Source organism: Anguilla anguilla, chromosome 1 (genome assembly GCF_013347855.1).
Source record: "Anguilla anguilla isolate fAngAng1 chromosome 1, fAngAng1.pri, whole genome shotgun sequence".
Classification (NCBI taxonomy): Eukaryota; Metazoa; Chordata; class Actinopteri; order Anguilliformes; family Anguillidae; genus Anguilla; species Anguilla anguilla.
The window spans coordinates 62,910,912-62,929,461 of NC_049201.1; the positions used below are offsets into that span (position 1 = coordinate 62,910,912).

The window sequence follows — 18,550 nt, forward strand, 5'->3', positions numbered from 1 at the left end:
AGACAAAAACCTGTTGAGGCTGGTTGGGCATTTGAACATGATTAATGACAGAAGATCAGCCAGCATGGTTTTGTTTTGCCTTTTAGGGAAATTGAGATTTTCTAGGTCTTGACGGTTGTTTCTTTGTGATGCAATCAGTGGCTTATTGGCATTCAATACTGTGTCGCAATATTTATTTCTTTAGCAGATAGCCTTATCCAGAGCTAATTGAGCAGCATAATAGGATAATAGGTGCTCATGTTCCAGCCTCAGCCCCTTTCCCTAAGGAATTTGAACTGCAAATCTAAGGAAATAAACTATTTCCACTCTCAGCTGCTGAGCATGCAGTACTTATTTATTCAGGAAAGTCAGCGTAGTACAGAGGTGATTTGTGCAAGCCAATAAAAATAGCAAATGTAAATAGTTGTGAATTAAATCTACATGAAGGAGCAGATCATGTTTCTGTTCTTTCTTCTTCTTCTACTTTTTTTTCTTTTAGAATTTCCCACCTAGTCAGTTTATAATTGCCAATGATTCCTATAAAACCTAGTTACATGAATCCAATGGCCATAGAACCCTTTTTTGTCCCCCTTGTATGGTAATGAAAATTAGGACATTACATCATCATATCCATTTTGAATTAGTTGATCAATTATGTTGTTTCATTTTCACAAAAATGACCCTCCAAAACTGATTACCTCTTCTATTTTCAAGGAAATAAAATGAGGGCAATTGATACATTGAATTACAGTACATTGCTACTGCAATGAAGCTAAATAAGTCACAAGGTATAACAATCAACACTTATTGTAGGAGCCACAATATCTTCAAAAATCTGTGGGTTAAGACCTCAATTCAACATCTCATCTGAAAGACAGTCTCATTCAGTAATGTGCAATGATCCCATCCCAAATTTACTTCTTTATAGAGAGAGAGAGAGTGCCCTCTTCTGGCACACAAGCGCTGGTTCCAGTTGCAACCTTGTGTGATCAGAAGTCCTCCCAGGCATATTCCCACCCACCCTTCCGCACTCAGCAGTTTACAGCAGAAGGATAGTATGGCTGCTCACTGGAACACATCCTCACTTCTCTGGCAGAATGCCACTCTGGCAGAACTGGCTCTCAGCTTGTGAGTTGTGGAGGTTCCCTCTGTCCCTGCTCCTGTAGCTGAGGGCTATTTTTAGTGCGCATTTGTTGTGTTGATGGCTTCTGTCCAGCCCTATGCTGGTTAGCTTGAGCCATTCTGACAAAAACACAAATTTGCTGACAGGGGTCCTCGTGCTCCCACATGGATGAACAGCTGTTGGTTAGAGAAGGGCTATTTCATGCCATTCCGGTGAATTATGCTGTAGTCCACTATATGTATCTATACTTGTGGTATCCGTTTCAACATAAAACAATATTTTACACCACAATGTATCCTATAACACCCTGCCTTAACCTTGTACACACCCAACCATCTCAAAGAACATCTATGTAGAAAGTAAGGTTCGGCTAACAAAAGCTCCAGTAGTCCACAGTCTCCGTAACTGAACAGCAGACAAAAGTATCAGAAAAAAATAATTGCAAAAATGTTGTGATTACTCAAAGCTGCTGTACGTATTCATATATTACATATTTTATTTTCCTTAAGGCTGCTTACCAGTGCATTTGGTTTACAGTATGATAGCAGCAGTGTTACATTTCTTTAGCTAGTATGCTCATTTTCACTATTGCAGGTAATAAAATTAGCAAATCTAGTTTAGGCAATATGTAAACATGTGACATAAGGAAGGAGAATATTTGGGCAAAGATTTACACCTTTATGCCACACAGGATGGTTTTGATTTATTAAAAAAGAATTTATTTAGAGAACAACTGCTGTAGCACCACCAAGTGGCCGATAAGTGTGATACTAGAGGTTTCAGCATGGTCCCTACCCACCTGCCAAATCAGGTTTTTGAGCATTCACTAAAGAAGAAGAAGATAATTAGCTAAACTTGTCATTCAAAATGCTACACTGCTCAAAATGCTTTCTGGGGTCAAACCACATACTGAACACTGTGTGAAATGCAATAGATACATTATGTAAAAATGTACCATAGCACCAGAACATTAGGTATTTTCCACACTAAAATTTAAGGCAATTTTGCATTAAATTTCAGTAAACCTCAAAAGGACAGTAATCATTTGACAATACATTTGATAAAGGTGTTAAATTAAAGAATATCTGACTGTGGCTATTTTTATTGGTAGAATATGGCTTCATTATCATTATTAATTGCGTTTATTAATTTATATTATGAAATGACACAATTCCCTGTCAGCCTCTTGCTTTCTTACCAAATCAATGAAGATTTTATTCAAAAACAGTTTTTAATTAAATACCCCCTAAAGGGAACAATCTTTTTGTCTCTCAACAATCGATTAGTGTTGTTATGTGAATAAATATGCATGAATTATCTGTAAAATGTCTTTATGTGAAATATTAATTCCCTAAGGTTGTGGACCCTGTAATGTAACAGAGAAGCAGATTAGCCTTCTAGGATTTGCTGGAACATGAGTGACATTCTATCACCTGCAGAATAAATGTATACCTGGGGAGCTAAAATGAAGTGCTAAATAATCATCTCGTCTTCCAAAATTAGTCTCTTCCACTGCCATTTGCATGTTTGCCTGCATTTACAGTGAAAGGTGCATGTCCTTGTTTGATCTAAACAGTGTGTTGGTGTGTCTTTGTTTGATCTAAACAGTGTGTTGGCGTGTCCTTTTTTGAACTAAGTAGTGTGTTGGTGTGTCCTTGTTTGAACTAAACAGTGTGCTGGTGTGTCCTTGTCTGTTGAAATGTTGTTGGTATGTCCTTATGGTATTGAAAAGTGTGTTGTGTCCTTGTTTATATTGAATGGTGTGTTGGTGTGTCCTTGTTTGTAATGAACACTGTGTTGGTGTGTCCTGGTCTATATTGAACAGTGTGTTGGTGTGTCCTGGTCTATATTGAACAGTGTGTTGGTGTGTGCGTGTTTGTAATGAACAGTGTGTGTCCTGGTCTGTATTGAACAGTGTGTTGGTGTATGCGTGTTTGTAATGAACAGTGTGTTGGTGTGTCCTGGTCTGTATTGAACAGTGTTTTGGTGTGTTCTTGTTTGTAATGAACAGTGTGTTGGTGTGTCCTGGTCTGTACTGAACAGTGTGTTGGTGTGTGCGTGTTTGTAATGAACAGTGTGTGTCCTGGTCTGTATTGAACAGTGTACCAGCTGCAGCAGGAGGCACCTCGCCCCAAGAGGATAACCTGTCCTCTGGAGGTCAGTATTTATTTATTGATTATTGGTCACTTTAGGCCTGAGTTAGCGGTGAAAACCCTGATCCACAGTAGCCCCTCATCAGTGCAGATTTCTTATGTGTGGGTCAGTATGAGGTGAGCGAAATATGAGCAAAAGCTAACCCTTATCCTTCCTTCACTCCAATGAAATTTTCATTACAGATGGAGAACAGACCAAAGTATTACGGCAGAGAGTAAGTGTGAGACTGTGTGCTACGTTATCATCCTTTGGGTTATCATTTTCTAAAAGCTGGTCAGTCATTGAAAGTGGGTGTGATTTATCTAGTCTGTGCTGTTGTCAAGGGTCTGTTTATGACTCAGTTACAACTGAACCTCTTTGCTCAGGTTCCACGCCATGATTTCCCGGGAGCGTGCGGATGAGCTACTGGGTGAGGCTGAAGGAAGCTATCTCATTCGAGAAAGCCAAAGGCAACCTGGAACATGCACACTGGCCTTGAGGTACCGTACTTTGATATACACTCTGTACCCTGATAGCAAGCGACTCCGAGCGAGATCTTGGCTGATTCTGGCCCGAAGTAGGCACTGCAAGGCTGGACTTGGCACAGATCTGGCCTGAAGTCACTTGCTATCTGGGTAGATACTGCACTGAACTTATTCCACACTTAATTGATTTTTTGTTTTTAAACAAATAAAGCATGAAAAAATGTTTCCGCAAATATTGGTTCCTATTCTATATATCCCTTTGTCAGGGGTCATCACTGTACGCTGTTCTCTGTACTCTATGTCATTGTAGTCTGCCATACAATTGGAAATGGACACTCAAACACTCACTTTATGAGAGCTCTTGCTTAATTGGATTGTGTCTTCCTGAAGGTTTGCAAACCAGACTCTGAACTACAGACTCTTCTATGACGGCAAGCACTTTGTCGGGGAGAAGAGATTTGAGTCGATCCATGACCTGGTGACGGATGCCCTGATCACGCTCTACATCGAGACCAAGGCCGCTGAGTACATCGCCAAGATGACCACCAACCCTATCTACGAACACCTGGGCTACACGTCCCTGCTGAGGGACAAGGTGACACACAGACTCAGCAGAGGGCGGCCCGAATTCAAGAGGGTCACCTTCCAAAGGGAAGACAAGGTGAGGAGCTCTCCAGCTACATTTTCACAACAGACTGTGAGGGCGCGTGTATAAGAGGACAGCTGGGATGTTTGAAAGACTGGGTGTGGCCAAAGAATCTGTCAGGCGTCACTTTGATAGATGTTGCAAGGGGCAGAATGGAGATTTAATTTCTGTTTACAGTGTGTACTTGCCAAAAGGTGGCCACGGATTCTGATCCTGAGTTTGGCACTGCAGTCTCACCTTTGTGCAAGCTTATTTACGGGAAATGCTTGAAAATATTGTGATGGATATTATTTGAAATGTAGGTTAGCTTATGGAGCTCACTAAGCAAATAAGGATGTATTGTAATATAGTGTTATTGACTGGGAATCCGTGTCATAGCGGATTAACAACCTTGGAACAGCACAATCTCTTTGCAGTACGTTTGCTTGGGTGTTATATTAATCACATGACACACACACATCTGTCATTATTGTGATTGGAGGATATCTAGTGAATAATGATTTTTTATAGTTTTTTCCTCTGTTAGATGGAGGCGACATTTTTATGTATTTAAAATATTTTGTACTTCCACCTTCAGTGTGGTGCTGTTAAACTAAGAAAGCAGACTCAGTCTGTAGCAGTGTGGTGCTGTTAAACTAAGAGACCCAGCTCAGTCTGTAGCAGTGTGGTGCTGTTAAACTAAGAGACTCAGTCTGTAGCAGTGTGGTGCTGTTAAACTAAGAGACTCAGTCTGTAGCAGTGTGGTGCTGTTAAACTAAGAGACCCAGCTCAGTCTGTAGCAGTGTGGTGCTGTTAAACTAAGAGACCCAGCTCAGTCTGTAGCAGTGTGGTGCTGTTAACTAAGAGAGCAGACTCAGTCTGTAGCAGTGTGGTGCTGTTAAACTAAGAGACCCAGCTCAGTCTGTAGCAGTGTGGTGCTGTTAAACTAAGAGGGCAGACTCAGTCTGTAGCAGTGTGGTGCTGTTAAACTAAGAGGGCAGACTCAGTCTGTAGCAGTGTGGTGCTGTTAAACTAAGAGAGCAGACTCAGTCTGTAGCAGTGTGCTGCTAAACTAAGAGGGCAGACTCAGTCTGTAGCAGTGTGGTGCTGTTAAACTAAGAGGGCAGACTCAGTCTGTAGCAGTGTGGTGCTGTTAAACTAAGAGGGCAGACTCAGTCTGTAGCAGTGTGGTGCTGTTAAACTAAGAGGGCAGACTCAGTCTGTAGCAGTGTGGTGCTGTTAAACTAAGAGAGCAGACTCAGTCTGTAGCAGTGTGCTGCTAAACTAAGAGGGCAGACTCAGTCTGTAGCAGTGTGGTGCTGTTAAACTAAGAGGGCAGACTCAGTCTGTAGCAGTGTGGTGCTGTTAAACTAAGAGGGCAGACTCAGTCTGTAGCAGTGTGGTGCTGTTAAACTAAGAGAGCAGACTCAGTCTGTAGCAGTGTGGTGCTGTTAAACTAAGAGGGCAGACTCAGTCTGTAGCAGTGTGGTGCTGTTAAACTAAGAGGGCAGACTCAGTCTGTAGCAGTGTGGTGCTGCTAAACTAAGAGGGCAGACTCAGTCTGTAGCAGTGTGGTGCTGTTAAACTAAGAGGGCAGACTCAGTCTGTAGCAGTGTGGTGCTGTTAAACTAAGAGGGCAGACTCAGTTTGTAGCAGTGTGGTGCTGTTAAACTAAGAGGGCAGACTCAGTCTGTAGCAGTGTGGTGCTGTTAAACTAAGAGAGCAGACTCAGTCTGTAGCAGTGTGGTGCTGTTAAACTAAGAGGGCAGACTCAGTTTGTAGCAGTGTGGTGCTGTTAAACTAAGAGGGCAGACTCAGTCTGTAGCAGTGTGGTGCTGTTAAACTAAGAGAGCAGACTCAGTCTGTAATGCCAGTAAATGAGTGAGCTGTGTTGGTTATGCCGTTCTCCCTGCTCCCCCTGTCTCATGTGTGTAGTGGAGTGCAGTATTGAGCAGGGGGGCAGGGCAGCAATGTGGAGAAGGCCTCAGAACAGACAGAAGTGTGAATATTGCATAGGACCAGGAGAGGCTCTGAGTACAGCATTATTAGCACTTTAAGTCATATTACAATGGCTTATGTCACAATTCCAATGTGATATTCTGGCATAGTGGGGCAGAGACTGGGCCTGCAGCAGGAAAGTTTCAGGTCTTTAATCCCAGATGGGGTATAATCATTGTACCCTTGCGCATGGAGAATGACCTGAATTGAAGGAGTCCATATCTGTGCAAATGCATACTCTATGAAAATGTAAGCCGTGTAAGTCATCCTGCATGACAGCATCTGCCCGGTAAATAAATAACAGCAATAAAATATCGGACTCCCATGTGGACAAGCTTGGCAATAAACCTTTACTGGCACAGCTTTCAGTCGATACTAAAGCACATGGCTCAATTAGTCCACTTTTTTCTACGGGCTAAGGGAGCATTGTAGTAAATGGAAGAAATGAAAACGATTCCCAGGGCACATCAGTAAATTTTATGGGACTAACCCAGTTACAAATGCATTAGTCCAAGCGTGCAACATGGAAAATGACTAAGGGCAGAAATCTTTTCATAATCTTTGACCTTACAATTCCATTTAGTACTGCAGTCACATCTGCATGTTACAGAAAATAATACTGGTTTTATTAGCATTGGTCATGCTCAACATTAGTTAATTAATATATTATGGTGTTGAATTAAGTGTCACATTTGATTAGTTAATAAATAGGTTTGTGACAGCATCAGAAACATGCCATGTTGTGATGTAATATGCTTCAGATTAAAAGGAAAAACGCAAGCCAGTAGTTTGGGGAATATGCGTGAGGACATATTTCCAATTAAGTGTCTGGTTACATGCAAAATGTTCCCTCATTTCACTGCTCATGCACTGTAATGGTTCCATATCTGAAGTCTCCTTTTAGAGGCAACAGGAAAATGTTCATTCTGTGTTTCCCAGTTCTGCAGTGTGGGTTTTCCACTGCACCCTGGTGGCCATGTTGTGATAATATTTAATTTTATAACATCTGGTTTGTTCAACTGGGAGCCCATCACTGACATACACTTTGCCCTTTGATCACTGACACAAAAATATTTTTTAGATGAGTCAAAATAATTGTGGCTATGTCAGCATCCACGCATGTCAAGACATGACTGACAGAGTAAGTCATAGATATGCATATTTTAAGAAGGCATCTTCTTTGTTTAGACAAGTACAGTACTTATGGGGATGGCAGGTATGCCATCCACCAAGTTACGGCTTGGCAGGGTGGCATGCCCCATACCTATGCAGCACTGAAAGTTTGCAACTGTTTTCCAACAGAAATAACCACACTGAGCACAAACTCTCAGCCCTTAAGCACATTAACTTCTGTACTTTCTGACCTCATGTAAACAGAGAGAATTCAGATACAACTTCACACGTCCACAAATTAAAGGCCAAAACATGGATTATTTTGCGTTTTTCTCCTTTTTCCTGCCAATTTCCTCATCACATTACATAGTTTATCTTCTGGCATTTTGGCAAAGTTTAACATTAGCTAGCTTCCTAATCATACCTGCTGGTACTGACTTAGCCGCGAGTGCACCAAAATGAATCTCCGAAATCTGCTTTGCGATTTGGTCCGGCAGGTACCAGTCGTAGGCTTCACCCACCCTGAGGCTTGTTCTTTGGGCCTGCAGCTGGGTACTATTTGAGTCCTTTGCAACAACCAAAATGGTCAAGCATACAGGTCTAATAAATGATGGTCAAATTGACCTTTCTTGGGCATTTAAGTATGTCAGTGTTTATCACATTATTTCCTTAGGCAATATTGATATTCAAATGATGTCACAATGTTCAATACATACGTTTAGGAAACATCACAAGGGGGGAGCCATACATCTTGACGGTGCATTTATTGATTTTCCTAAAGTGGCAACTGTTAAAGTGACCACTGTGGCTTTTCTATTGTTCACTACTTTCTAACTAGGCTACTGTAACTACCTTTCAAACAGCACATTGTAAAATAAATGTTAACTAGGCTTATAGATAATCTACTGGTATACAAACAATTATTAGGTCTATCATGTATATAATAACCCATTAAAAATACTCACCGTAATCCATTAAAAATGTGACTCATTTGTTTGTAATTCATGGTAAAGGAAAAATGACAGAATCCACGCCTATGTGTTTCTAGAATGTATGTGTGTTGGCATGGATGAATGTGTATGCATATCTCTCTAGATGTAATTATTTTATAGTTAATACATTTATATGCACCATCAGTTACTCATAACAAACACAATACAAAAAGAAATTGTATCTCAACAAAAACATTCTCAACATACAAACATGCCAAGTTGCTCATGCATACAAAGCTTTGCCTTTAAGTCATTAATTAAAACTCACAACATCCAAGCCTGCCGTTAAAAGTATTGATAACAAAATAAGGCCAGGTTACAACAAATAATAATATCTTAACTCAAAGAAAATTAAACAAGCTCTACTCCAAAGCAATGCTACCCAATGTTTCCTAAATTATTTAATGTAACTTGGCCCTGTGCTTTTTCATCTTACCATCTGAAGGGAATGTTGTCATGCGAACTTTTAAAGTGTTAAATGTCAATCACTTATTTTGGGAATAATCTGAAATTCAGTGGTGTTACACTTCCAAATTGACTACACTATATGTTTTCACAATTGTATGCATGCAGTGCTTTCGGTGTAATTCACACTGTCTTACTTCTACTGTACCTCCCACACTTGTGTGAGTAGTGTCCAGTTTGTTGAGCTGATTTTCAAATACATCTGAGTGTAAGTTGTGTTATGCAGTGTTTTATATAGCAACATTGCAGTGTCAATGCTGTTTTGTGAGTTGTGAGTTGTGATCTGTAAGTCAGTTATGATATGAGTGTGCATGCATGTGTGCGTTTATTTGTCTTTTGTTGTTTTTTTTGTGGGGTTAATGTGCATCACAAACTAAATTTCTAAAGCAGTTTTTTCCAATGGAAGATACACAATATTATCCAAACTGATGCCTCATATGCATACCTGATTAAGGGTAAATATAAACTTACTCATTATTAACAGCAGTCCTGATTACTTTGTTGCTTTTGTGTTTATTCCATTGCTCAACCCTATCTACTCCTGAACAAAACTCAATAATGCTCAATAATATTAATAATGCTACCCCCAATTTTAACCTTAACATAAGCTAACCTTAACCTCAGCTAACCCTCTGCTTGTATAATAATGTGCAGTTACATTTTCACTAGCAGTTACACTGCTTTTTTATTCATCTGCAGTGCAGTCAAGCAGGTACGTGTTGTGGTAAATGCCATGTCATGCCCAACATTTGAAATATGATACTTATTGTACTAAATCTAAATGTCATGTTTATTGCTCAAAATCTAGAATTTAAGCATCTATGTTCTTAATATAAAACTAATATCTCTAATGCTCAGAATCTGAAATGCAAACCTCAGTGTAATTCAATAAATATTATATTATCTCATGTTCAAAATTCATAATGTGAACCTCCATGTTTGTTCAAACAGTTGGATCATTCCACTTCCAGAGAAATGTGTGTTTATGATAGTTGCTGTAGGAACATAAACATTGAAAAAAAGGACACACAAATACTCTAAAATGTGCGATATTCACTGTCTTTGTCATAGGAGTGTAACCATCCTATTTGCAGTTATTTGAGAGATGGGGCCATAGAATGTAGGTATGTTGGAGCTTATATTAAAAGTATCAACAATCCCATTTGTTATTTCCTGTGAGGAAAGAATTTGAGCAAATGTTGCTTTTACCATTGTTGAGACGGGCAGAGAAAACGAGGAAATGTACTTGCTTAAATGTATCGCTCCATTGTAGCTTGAATGAGGGTCTAGAACAGTGGTGCATGAAGACTAAAGCCAAAAGAGATTTATCATCAAAATAAGGTAAATATCCTCAGGGAGCAGATCATCTGGTCACATGGCACAAACCCAACCAGTCACATGGAAAAATCACAGTAGCTCAGACGGCAAATGCAGCAGCTCACAGAACCACTTACTGCAGCTTCCACACAGTACTCGCATAGTGCCAAACACAACACAATGTCTCACAGCTCAAACACAATGGATTAAACACAGATGCTGTGAAGCGTCAAAATCAGACCAGCACAAAATGATCTCATTTTGCAGTTGTAATTTTGTTACCCTGCTTTCTGGTTTCACAGGTGTTGGTTTCCCTAGCCCTGTGAATTTTTATTACCCCAAGCCCATTTCTGCCCCCTACCACCACCACCACCACCACCCCCCCCCCCCCTCCCCTCCCCTCCCCGCCCCACACACACACAACTCTTATATTAGACACTTCCCTCTGTGTCTGTTTCACCCAGGCAACAGCTCATGATGTGGCTTAGCTGAGTGTAGTTACTCCCTGCAGTAGTGCAGGTATGTGTTATTGTATGTCTTCATGCCTCTTGCTGTATCAGAGATTTCGGGAGCTGACTTTACCTGTTCAGCAGCCTCGTTGATGCTCTCTCAGTTCACATGCCTCGCCCAGTTTCTCAGGTCCAGTTGCCATAGCGTCCACAAGCCTGCTCTTTTCCTGGTACAACAACACCTTTGTCAGAATTGCTTGTTTGTTTTCAGATTTCAGCAGGGCTTTGTGTTTGATGCTGGTTACAAGATGAGTGGGAGGAATTTGAGGCAGTATCTTTACTAGCGAGAAGTACTTGGTGTCTTGTGCTTTGTTTTCCTATACAGTGACATCCTTCTTGTCAAAATGTATATTTAGACATCAGTAGGGCTTCATGTTGTGATCATCCCTAAAAATGTGGTGTAGTAAAAGGCATATCTTTTTTAACTATTGATTCTTACAAATTACATCACCTGGAAGTATTCAGACAGCTCAGTGCATTTTTTCATTTTTAGTTACAGCCCTGTCCTGTCAGAACAACAGCAAAATACATCCATTAATGCAACTAAGTTAATTTATCTCAGGTAGTCAGTAATCTTGTTAAACATGAATCTAATCGAGATTTGATTAAAGACAGATTAAAAAAGACAGTCAGACCACATTCCATTATAACAGTTTGTTTGGTGATACAGTTTTTTGTTTTTGTTTTAATTAGAAACATTTTTTGAACCTGATTTTCAAGATGAGCCATAACTTCCTGAGAAACTATTGTGTGTAACTATTCTTTGATTTGTCTGACAGGTTCTATGCAGAGTATCTGTGTTTCTATAATCACTGTGCATCCACAGATAGTCAGCCGTGCATTGATGCCTCAGTCGGGCTCCACAATGCCTGCCCAGCTCTGCCCTCCCGCTATCGTTTTATATTATTCTGTGATATAAAAGCTTCAGAACACAGAGAACTACCGAGGCCAAAGGAGCTCTTTGTCCAGCTCCCTTTTGTGTTTTTCTGCCCGGTCCTTCTGTGGGACACAAGGAGCCATCTGCTCACGGACAAAGAGCACATCCTTTTCTCACACGCTTCCTTATCCTCACCCTTCCCTCCTCTCTCTCACATTTACACTTTCTCCTCTTCTTCCAGTGGAACTCCTTCAGTAGTGGAACAAGTGGGGGGAACAGTGTTTCTATCAGTCACCCCCCCACACACACAGTAACTCCACTCTGTTATGTTCACTTCTGGTTTGGGCCGATTCTGGGCAGCCTCCCTCTGAACCAAAGTTAACACAGTACAAATAGACAGCCATTTCTGCCTTGATTACTAATTTCAAAGTGCATGCAGTAGACTTCTAAACAGATTACTTTTTCTCTCAGCTCCTTCCCATTTGAAAAATAGTATACTAATCATACTTGATATGAACTTAAATTAAACTTCAAGTATTCTTAAGTATAAAAGAGTGTACTTCAGGTATACTTCACTCAGCATGCTATTTTTTCACAGTTGAGCAGTGAGCTTGTGTCTGGAGATTTTACTCTTATGTTTGGAGTACCATCATTCATTCAGACCTTTTTTGATTCTATTTGAGCTATCCGTGGTTGCCTCCCCACTTCATTCTCTTGTCCTCCTCACTTTGTCTACTTCTTGAACTATACGATCAGCTCTGTTCTATTGCCCTCTAGTGTAAATTGAATCTTTCTTTGGAAGACTCAAGAAATAGGCTTGGCATTGAACTGCTCACTGTCATTGTCACGAGAGGGCAATTTTCAGTGAGTAAATAAGGGATAATTAATTGTTTGGTGACTTGGGAAGCCGATGTTTGTTTTAGTGTTGAATGAAATGTCCCTCCTCTACACTTTTCATTGCTTGTGGCTCACTGCTTTCTTTTTGCTGCTTCACCATGCCTGTCTCCTCCTATCTTGATGATCCTGTGACTTGCGTGACTTTAGGATCCTCCTGCCTATGTTCTGGAGAGTTTGAATGGCTTTGGGCAGCTCAAAGACCCAGCAACGACCCCCTGCTGCCTGGAGACTTGATTTAAATGGGCCTTCCGGACTGTGAAATGTGACAGGGATTAGCACGCTGTGGGATTACTCTGAGTGTGGATTTGGTCTGTAATCCCACCCCTCACTCCCGCGCCCCATGGCACCCCCTTCACCCCCCCCCCCCATTCCCCAGCAGATGGTGTGGATGTGCTGAGGGTGTGGAAGCAGAATGATTGGCGAAGGCAGGCTGGGGCTGGGGTGGGTCTGTGGGCAGGAGAGACAGCGGGTCCCGAGACAGCGCACGCCGGAGGGGGAGAGGCTCCGGATTCAGCCGCCTGGAAGGGAGCGCGCTCTTGGCTTTTCGAGGGGGGCCGAGCAGAACTGATCCTGCCTTAGAGAGCTGCTGAGGCGTGCGGACCGAGCCTGACAGCCGGTCCCCTCTCGCCCCCTTCTCCTCTCCCTCCTCTCCCCGCGCCTGAATGGGAGCCATTGTGTGAGGCACACTCCAGTCCCCAGGCCCACTGTCGCTGCGCACAGATGCAGAGCTGCACTCCTGCCGGCCAGCGGCCCCCGCTCTCCCCCCCGCTCGCCGCCGCCGCCGCCTCGCTGCTGGGCTCCTGCCAGCGCCGCCTGCTCCGACCGCGCCGCTCCTCCGAGGACATGGAGCCCCTCTGGGAGCCTGTCCCGCCGCCCGACGGCCAAACCGTCCGGGACCGGGACCTGGTGCCGCACCGGGCTAAGAAGGAGCGCAGGCACCAGGAGCTCCTGGCCCTGGCCCTGCGGGTCAAGCTGGGGAGTACGGGCACGTTGCTATGGAAACCCCTAAAACTCTTGCCCTTCCCGCAGATCTCCTCGCCCCTGGTGAAGCGGACTGCCCTGAGGGACGGAGAGAAGCAGTGCACCTACGAGAAGGCGCACAATTTTAAGGTGAGCTGCTGTTTTCTAAATTTGATTCAGCCCGGAGTGTAACGGTGGGAGTGTCAGTACTGAGTACTGAGAAGTCAATGGATACAGAGTCATTATGTGTTGCATGGCTTATGAGCACTATGTTAGCACTGAATGTGTATTATGCAACCAAAATTACACTAATTGTGTTTGCTCAGAATAGTGTTCCCAGCCACTTTGCGTGTTGTGCTGTGTAAACTCTGTTGATGACTTCTGCTGGGATTACCCCGGTTTGTTTGTTTTACTTCTGCCTTGTTTGTTTATTATGATCTCATTTTGCCCACAGAGGAGCTGGCTTTCCTAGAGTCCAGTAAATGCATACAATATAATAACACGCATGACACAGTACTGTAAATGAGAACAAGGTTAAACGAAAATGACAAAAAGTACAAACTCAAAAGTTGAATTGCTTTTTTAAAAATTGCTTTACATTGGTCATTATGCCATAATGTCGGTATTTTTAAAACATCAAATTCGTATTAAATTCGTATCATATTATATTTATAACTTGACTGACTTCCAGTACTACCCACTATTAATTTGAAGTTGCATGTAGGATGGGTATGTATGAGAATTAAATAATGGAAATTTTTTAGTTGAACATACTGTACTTTAGCAAGCATTTGTATAGGGGCACCTTACTTGGTCCATCCAGAATTCTCTAGGTTTATTTTAACATTTAAAATTGTGCACATATGTTAAAACCTGTTTCAATATAAATGTCAAATGATGACAGTAACAAACAGCTGAGAATGGTACTCGCATTCCCCTGGTCCAGGACAAGGAGAGGCACCACCCCATTCAAATTCTGCTGGACAAAATGTCCTTTTTTAGAACTTTTAAAAATGTAACCTTTCCAAATTTGGTTTCTTCTATTTGATATTGTCTTTGATTTCCATTAGCAATGACTGAATCTCTGTGTTTATATTTATACAATGGGGAGGCTTCTATAGGTCTATGAGTCAGCGTTGGTTACCTGACACAATGCAATGTTTTGTGTACGTGTGTTGGAGGGTAGGGGTTGTGCACATGTGGGAATTCCTGTATCTGCACATGCATGCCTGTTTGTATATACGTTTCTGTGTGTGTTCGTGTAGTTGTGAGTATGTATGTGAATGCATGCATGTGTGCGTGTGTACATGTGTGTACCTGGGTCCATCCATGGATATTTATGGATGTGTTTGTGAGTATGTATATGAGTGAATGTGTGGGAATGTGTGTGTGTGCGTGCACACGTGTCCGTGTGTGTGTGTGTGCGCGTGTGTGTGCACGTATGTGTGCATACATGCCTGTGTGTGTATGTGTGTTTGTGTGTGTGTGTAGTTAGAATGGTGATTTGAGTTATCGTTCACTGCTTCGTTTTTGACACTTCAACGCATTCCTCCCATTGTTCTCAAGTTTCGACCAACCTTCCACTTACAATGGCTTTCAGGCCACAATGTTCAAGGAAAAGAAAACATAATTTGCTGCACATCCATCAAGTGTTCTGTTTGAATTCAGATTTGTTGTTTACATTTGAGTATCTATCTCATAGCTGTGTCAATCTCTGATCTGTTACTGATTATACTGATAAGGACATCTACATAGGTGATATAGCTAGGTACTGTCCTATGCATTGCAACTCATCCTTGCATCCTTTATTTAAATTTAAGTCACTTCATTTAAGATAGCTGTCAATAATGTATTACATTATAGAATTAACATAAAGCTAAAAACCAGTTGCTCCTATCCATTATAAACCTCTAGGGCTGAAACTGCTGGTTTTCCTCACCCCCTTTACCTGGGACACAGGATTGGAGACAGTCTGGCCAATCAGCAGCACTGATGGTTCATTTCATTTCCTGGGAGAAAATAAAGCCAGAAAAACATGGCTGTATTTGAATTTGAGGGCCAGATTTGAGTAACAGTGCTTTAGAACATCCCTCACGGTTATGACATTATTGACAATAATGTAAACTTGGAATATGTAAATATACACACTCTGTGTGTATATGTATATACAGTGCTGGTATATGTACAGACGTGTGTGTTTGACACAGTTTTTCATCATAGACTGAAATCAGCTGCCAGACACATTGTTCTCAATCCTTTAATCTGGTTTACATATGAAACAGTTTCCCATCATGGGGCCCCACCCTCCACACAGTGCTACTTAATCAGAGAATAATGCCCTCTGCCTTGACTGACAAGATTCTTCACCCCTTAGTCTGATACGCCTCTGTAATGCAGAATTGACTCTGCAGTCAGATCGGTCTGTCATTGCATTTTGTGGCTGCTGTTCCCATACTTTAGGGATTGCGCGTCCTCCAGGAAGGTGCTTGCTGAACTCCACATGCACCCTCCATTCAGTCATCTTCAAAAATCAATCATCTGCCGAGTTCCCTGTCCTTCAAAAGATGTTTAAGAAGCAGGGTTGTTTTGAGCATGGTCTGTCATTCATAGACATGCTCATGTTATGATTAATGTAAAAGAATTTCTTTGAAATCTGCTGGGAAGAAGGCAGAGAGAGGTGAAAAATGATATGCTTGTTCACTGGGGGCGTCCAATGAAAGAGAAGGAAAGCCTGAGTTTTGTATTATCAGTGAAAAAATACAGATTCCAGTGCTGTTAACAAGCTTTGAAGAGCCCAGTGTTGCCATGGAGATACTGGGTGAAGAACCCTGGTTGTACCTTGCAGAGAGTACTGCGAATTAAGTAATTGGTGATGGTGACTTAACACGTGATACAAAGCTGCTGTCCTGATTTACTCCAGTGCCTGCATTGTGAATGAATGGGTTATTGACTGAGTGACTGAGTAATTGAGTGATAGAGTGACTGAGTGAATGACTCAGTGACTCAGTCACTGAGTCTGGTCTAAACGTGCCCTCTTATGTCCCTGCAGGTTCATACTTTCCGAGGGCCGCACTGGTGTGAGTACTGCGCCAACTTCATGTGGGGGCTGATTGCCCAGGGCGTCCGCTGCTCAGGTAACACTTCCTGCTCCTCTGGAGAGAACATTACTATCACAGGCGTCTCATCCTCACCTGCCCTCGCTGACAGACTGTAATTCATGAGCTTGATTATCCGCCCTTTCAGTGCTGGCTTTACTGTCTCAGCACCAACCCCTCTCAACGGAGGAGGTCTTTGTTCACGATAGACAAAGAGGTGCTGCTTGTGTGGGAACATATTCACTGCCCATGATAGTTCGCACTCATGGACAAATGGACTGCTCCGCCCTGACAAATGTACACAGATTGAAGTTTCCCTCTTTCGAAGCCTACCCAGATTGTACCTCTGGTATTGTATTATAGCCTTGCTGTATGTGCCTATGTGATTAGATGTCTTACAAGCATTGTTATTTTTAACAACCTAAAATTTGGACCCAGTACAGTTCACCGGGCACAGACAGGGTGAGTGAGGCAGAACACAGTTTGTCAGGCACAGCCATCGTCAGAGCAGCATAACACAGTCCAGTTTATGTGGCACAGCCATCACCAGACCAGCACAGCGCAGGCCAGTTTATGTGGCACAGCCATCACCAGACCAGCACAGCGCAGGCCAGTTTATGTGGCACAGCCATCATCAGACCAGCACTACGCAGGCCAGTTTATGTGGCACAGCCATCACCAGACCAGCACTACGCAGGCCAGTTTATGTGGCACCGTGGCAACGCTGCAGAACCAGCTCTGAAACCACAAATCAAGTGAAGAACCTGAAACTGCTCTGTTCCCTGTAAATCGGTTCTTTGAAGGAGTCTGAAATGTGGGTATATAGCATTCCACACTGACAGCTGGGAGGAACCAGTTCTGCTTCCTCTGTGGGTGTTGACTATATTTAACTGGGTTTGGGTGTGGTATGTGTGTGGTCTGTGTGTGTGTGTGTGTGTGTGTGTGTGTTCCTGCATGTGTGCGTGTACGTGTGTGTGTGTGCGTGCTGAAAATCAGTAGGGAACACACCCTCACATATGAATATACCCTGCAAAAAGCCCGTATATACAGTGTGAAATCAGCAATGTTGTTACTGCCTCACAAAAAAGGAACCCATGATTTGTCCCTGAAAAACACCAATAGTTTACTTAACTTATCATTTCACATCTGTGGCATATCTATGTGGGACATCACATTGACCTGATGTTTTCTGAGATGTTTAAAGATGACCCCAGGGAAAGTTTGCAGTTAGGTGTTGAATGGGCCATTCCAGACAGATGAATGTGCGCTCAGTACATCCAGCCAAATGCTTTGCTTCAGCTTTCTTTTTCTCATCCCTATCAGTAAATAGAGACTTGAAATCTCAACAAAGATACATGTGATAAGTCACCCGAATGGTTGTAAATGGTAAATGGATGGACTGCATTTATATAGCGCTTTTATCCAAAGCGCTTTACAATTGATGCCTCTCATTCGCCAGAGCAGTTAGGGGTTAGGTGTCTTGCTCAAGGACACTTCGACATGCCCAGGGCGGGGTTTGAACCAGCAACCCTCCAACTGCCAGACAATCGCTCTTACCTCCTGAGCTATGTCGCCCCTGTTCCTACACTACGCTATTTATTCTGGAGCATAAGTATTGATTCTCTCACCTTATTAACTAATCAGAAAAAAAATAGAAATCATATTGGTCATCTGCAAATCACCTTCACGGGAGATTACACAACAAATACAAGAAACAGTGAGGCAAACTCTCCTGTGACATTTAAGTGATCAGGATGGTATTCAGCTTTTTATACCCGCACACAGAGCAGTCTTTGTGAAGGCATTGCTGTAACTAATCACTGTGGCCTAGGGGGTGAACTGATGTCACCAGACACCCCATGCAGTTTGGGATGGGACATGGAAAAAACACCCTAATGCCACATAAAAGGCAGTCCAAACTGTTTGCCTGAGAGGGAGAGAGGGAGATCAAATCACAGAGGGATACCTCAGAACCCGCCCCC

The 18,550-nt window shown here is 42.4% G+C and overlaps 1 protein-coding gene across 3 annotated transcripts in view; it reads left to right on the plus strand.

Annotated features, from left to right (window-relative positions):
* Positions 1–18,550, plus strand: part of chn2 (chimerin 2) — a 37,416-nt gene that overhangs the window by 13,639 nt on the left and 5,227 nt on the right. For all 3 annotated transcript variants that reach the window (XM_035420634.1, XM_035420624.1, XM_035420641.1), the window contains 6 exons: positions 3,204–3,259; positions 3,439–3,470; positions 3,622–3,735; positions 4,111–4,381; positions 13,543–13,623; positions 16,523–16,607. In XM_035420634.1, the coding sequence (XP_035276525.1) occupies positions 3,204–3,259; positions 3,439–3,470; positions 3,622–3,735; positions 4,111–4,381; positions 13,543–13,623; positions 16,523–16,607 (639 nt within the window). The remainder of the gene's footprint in view (positions 1–3,203; positions 3,260–3,438; positions 3,471–3,621; positions 3,736–4,110; positions 4,382–13,542; positions 13,624–16,522; positions 16,608–18,550) is intronic.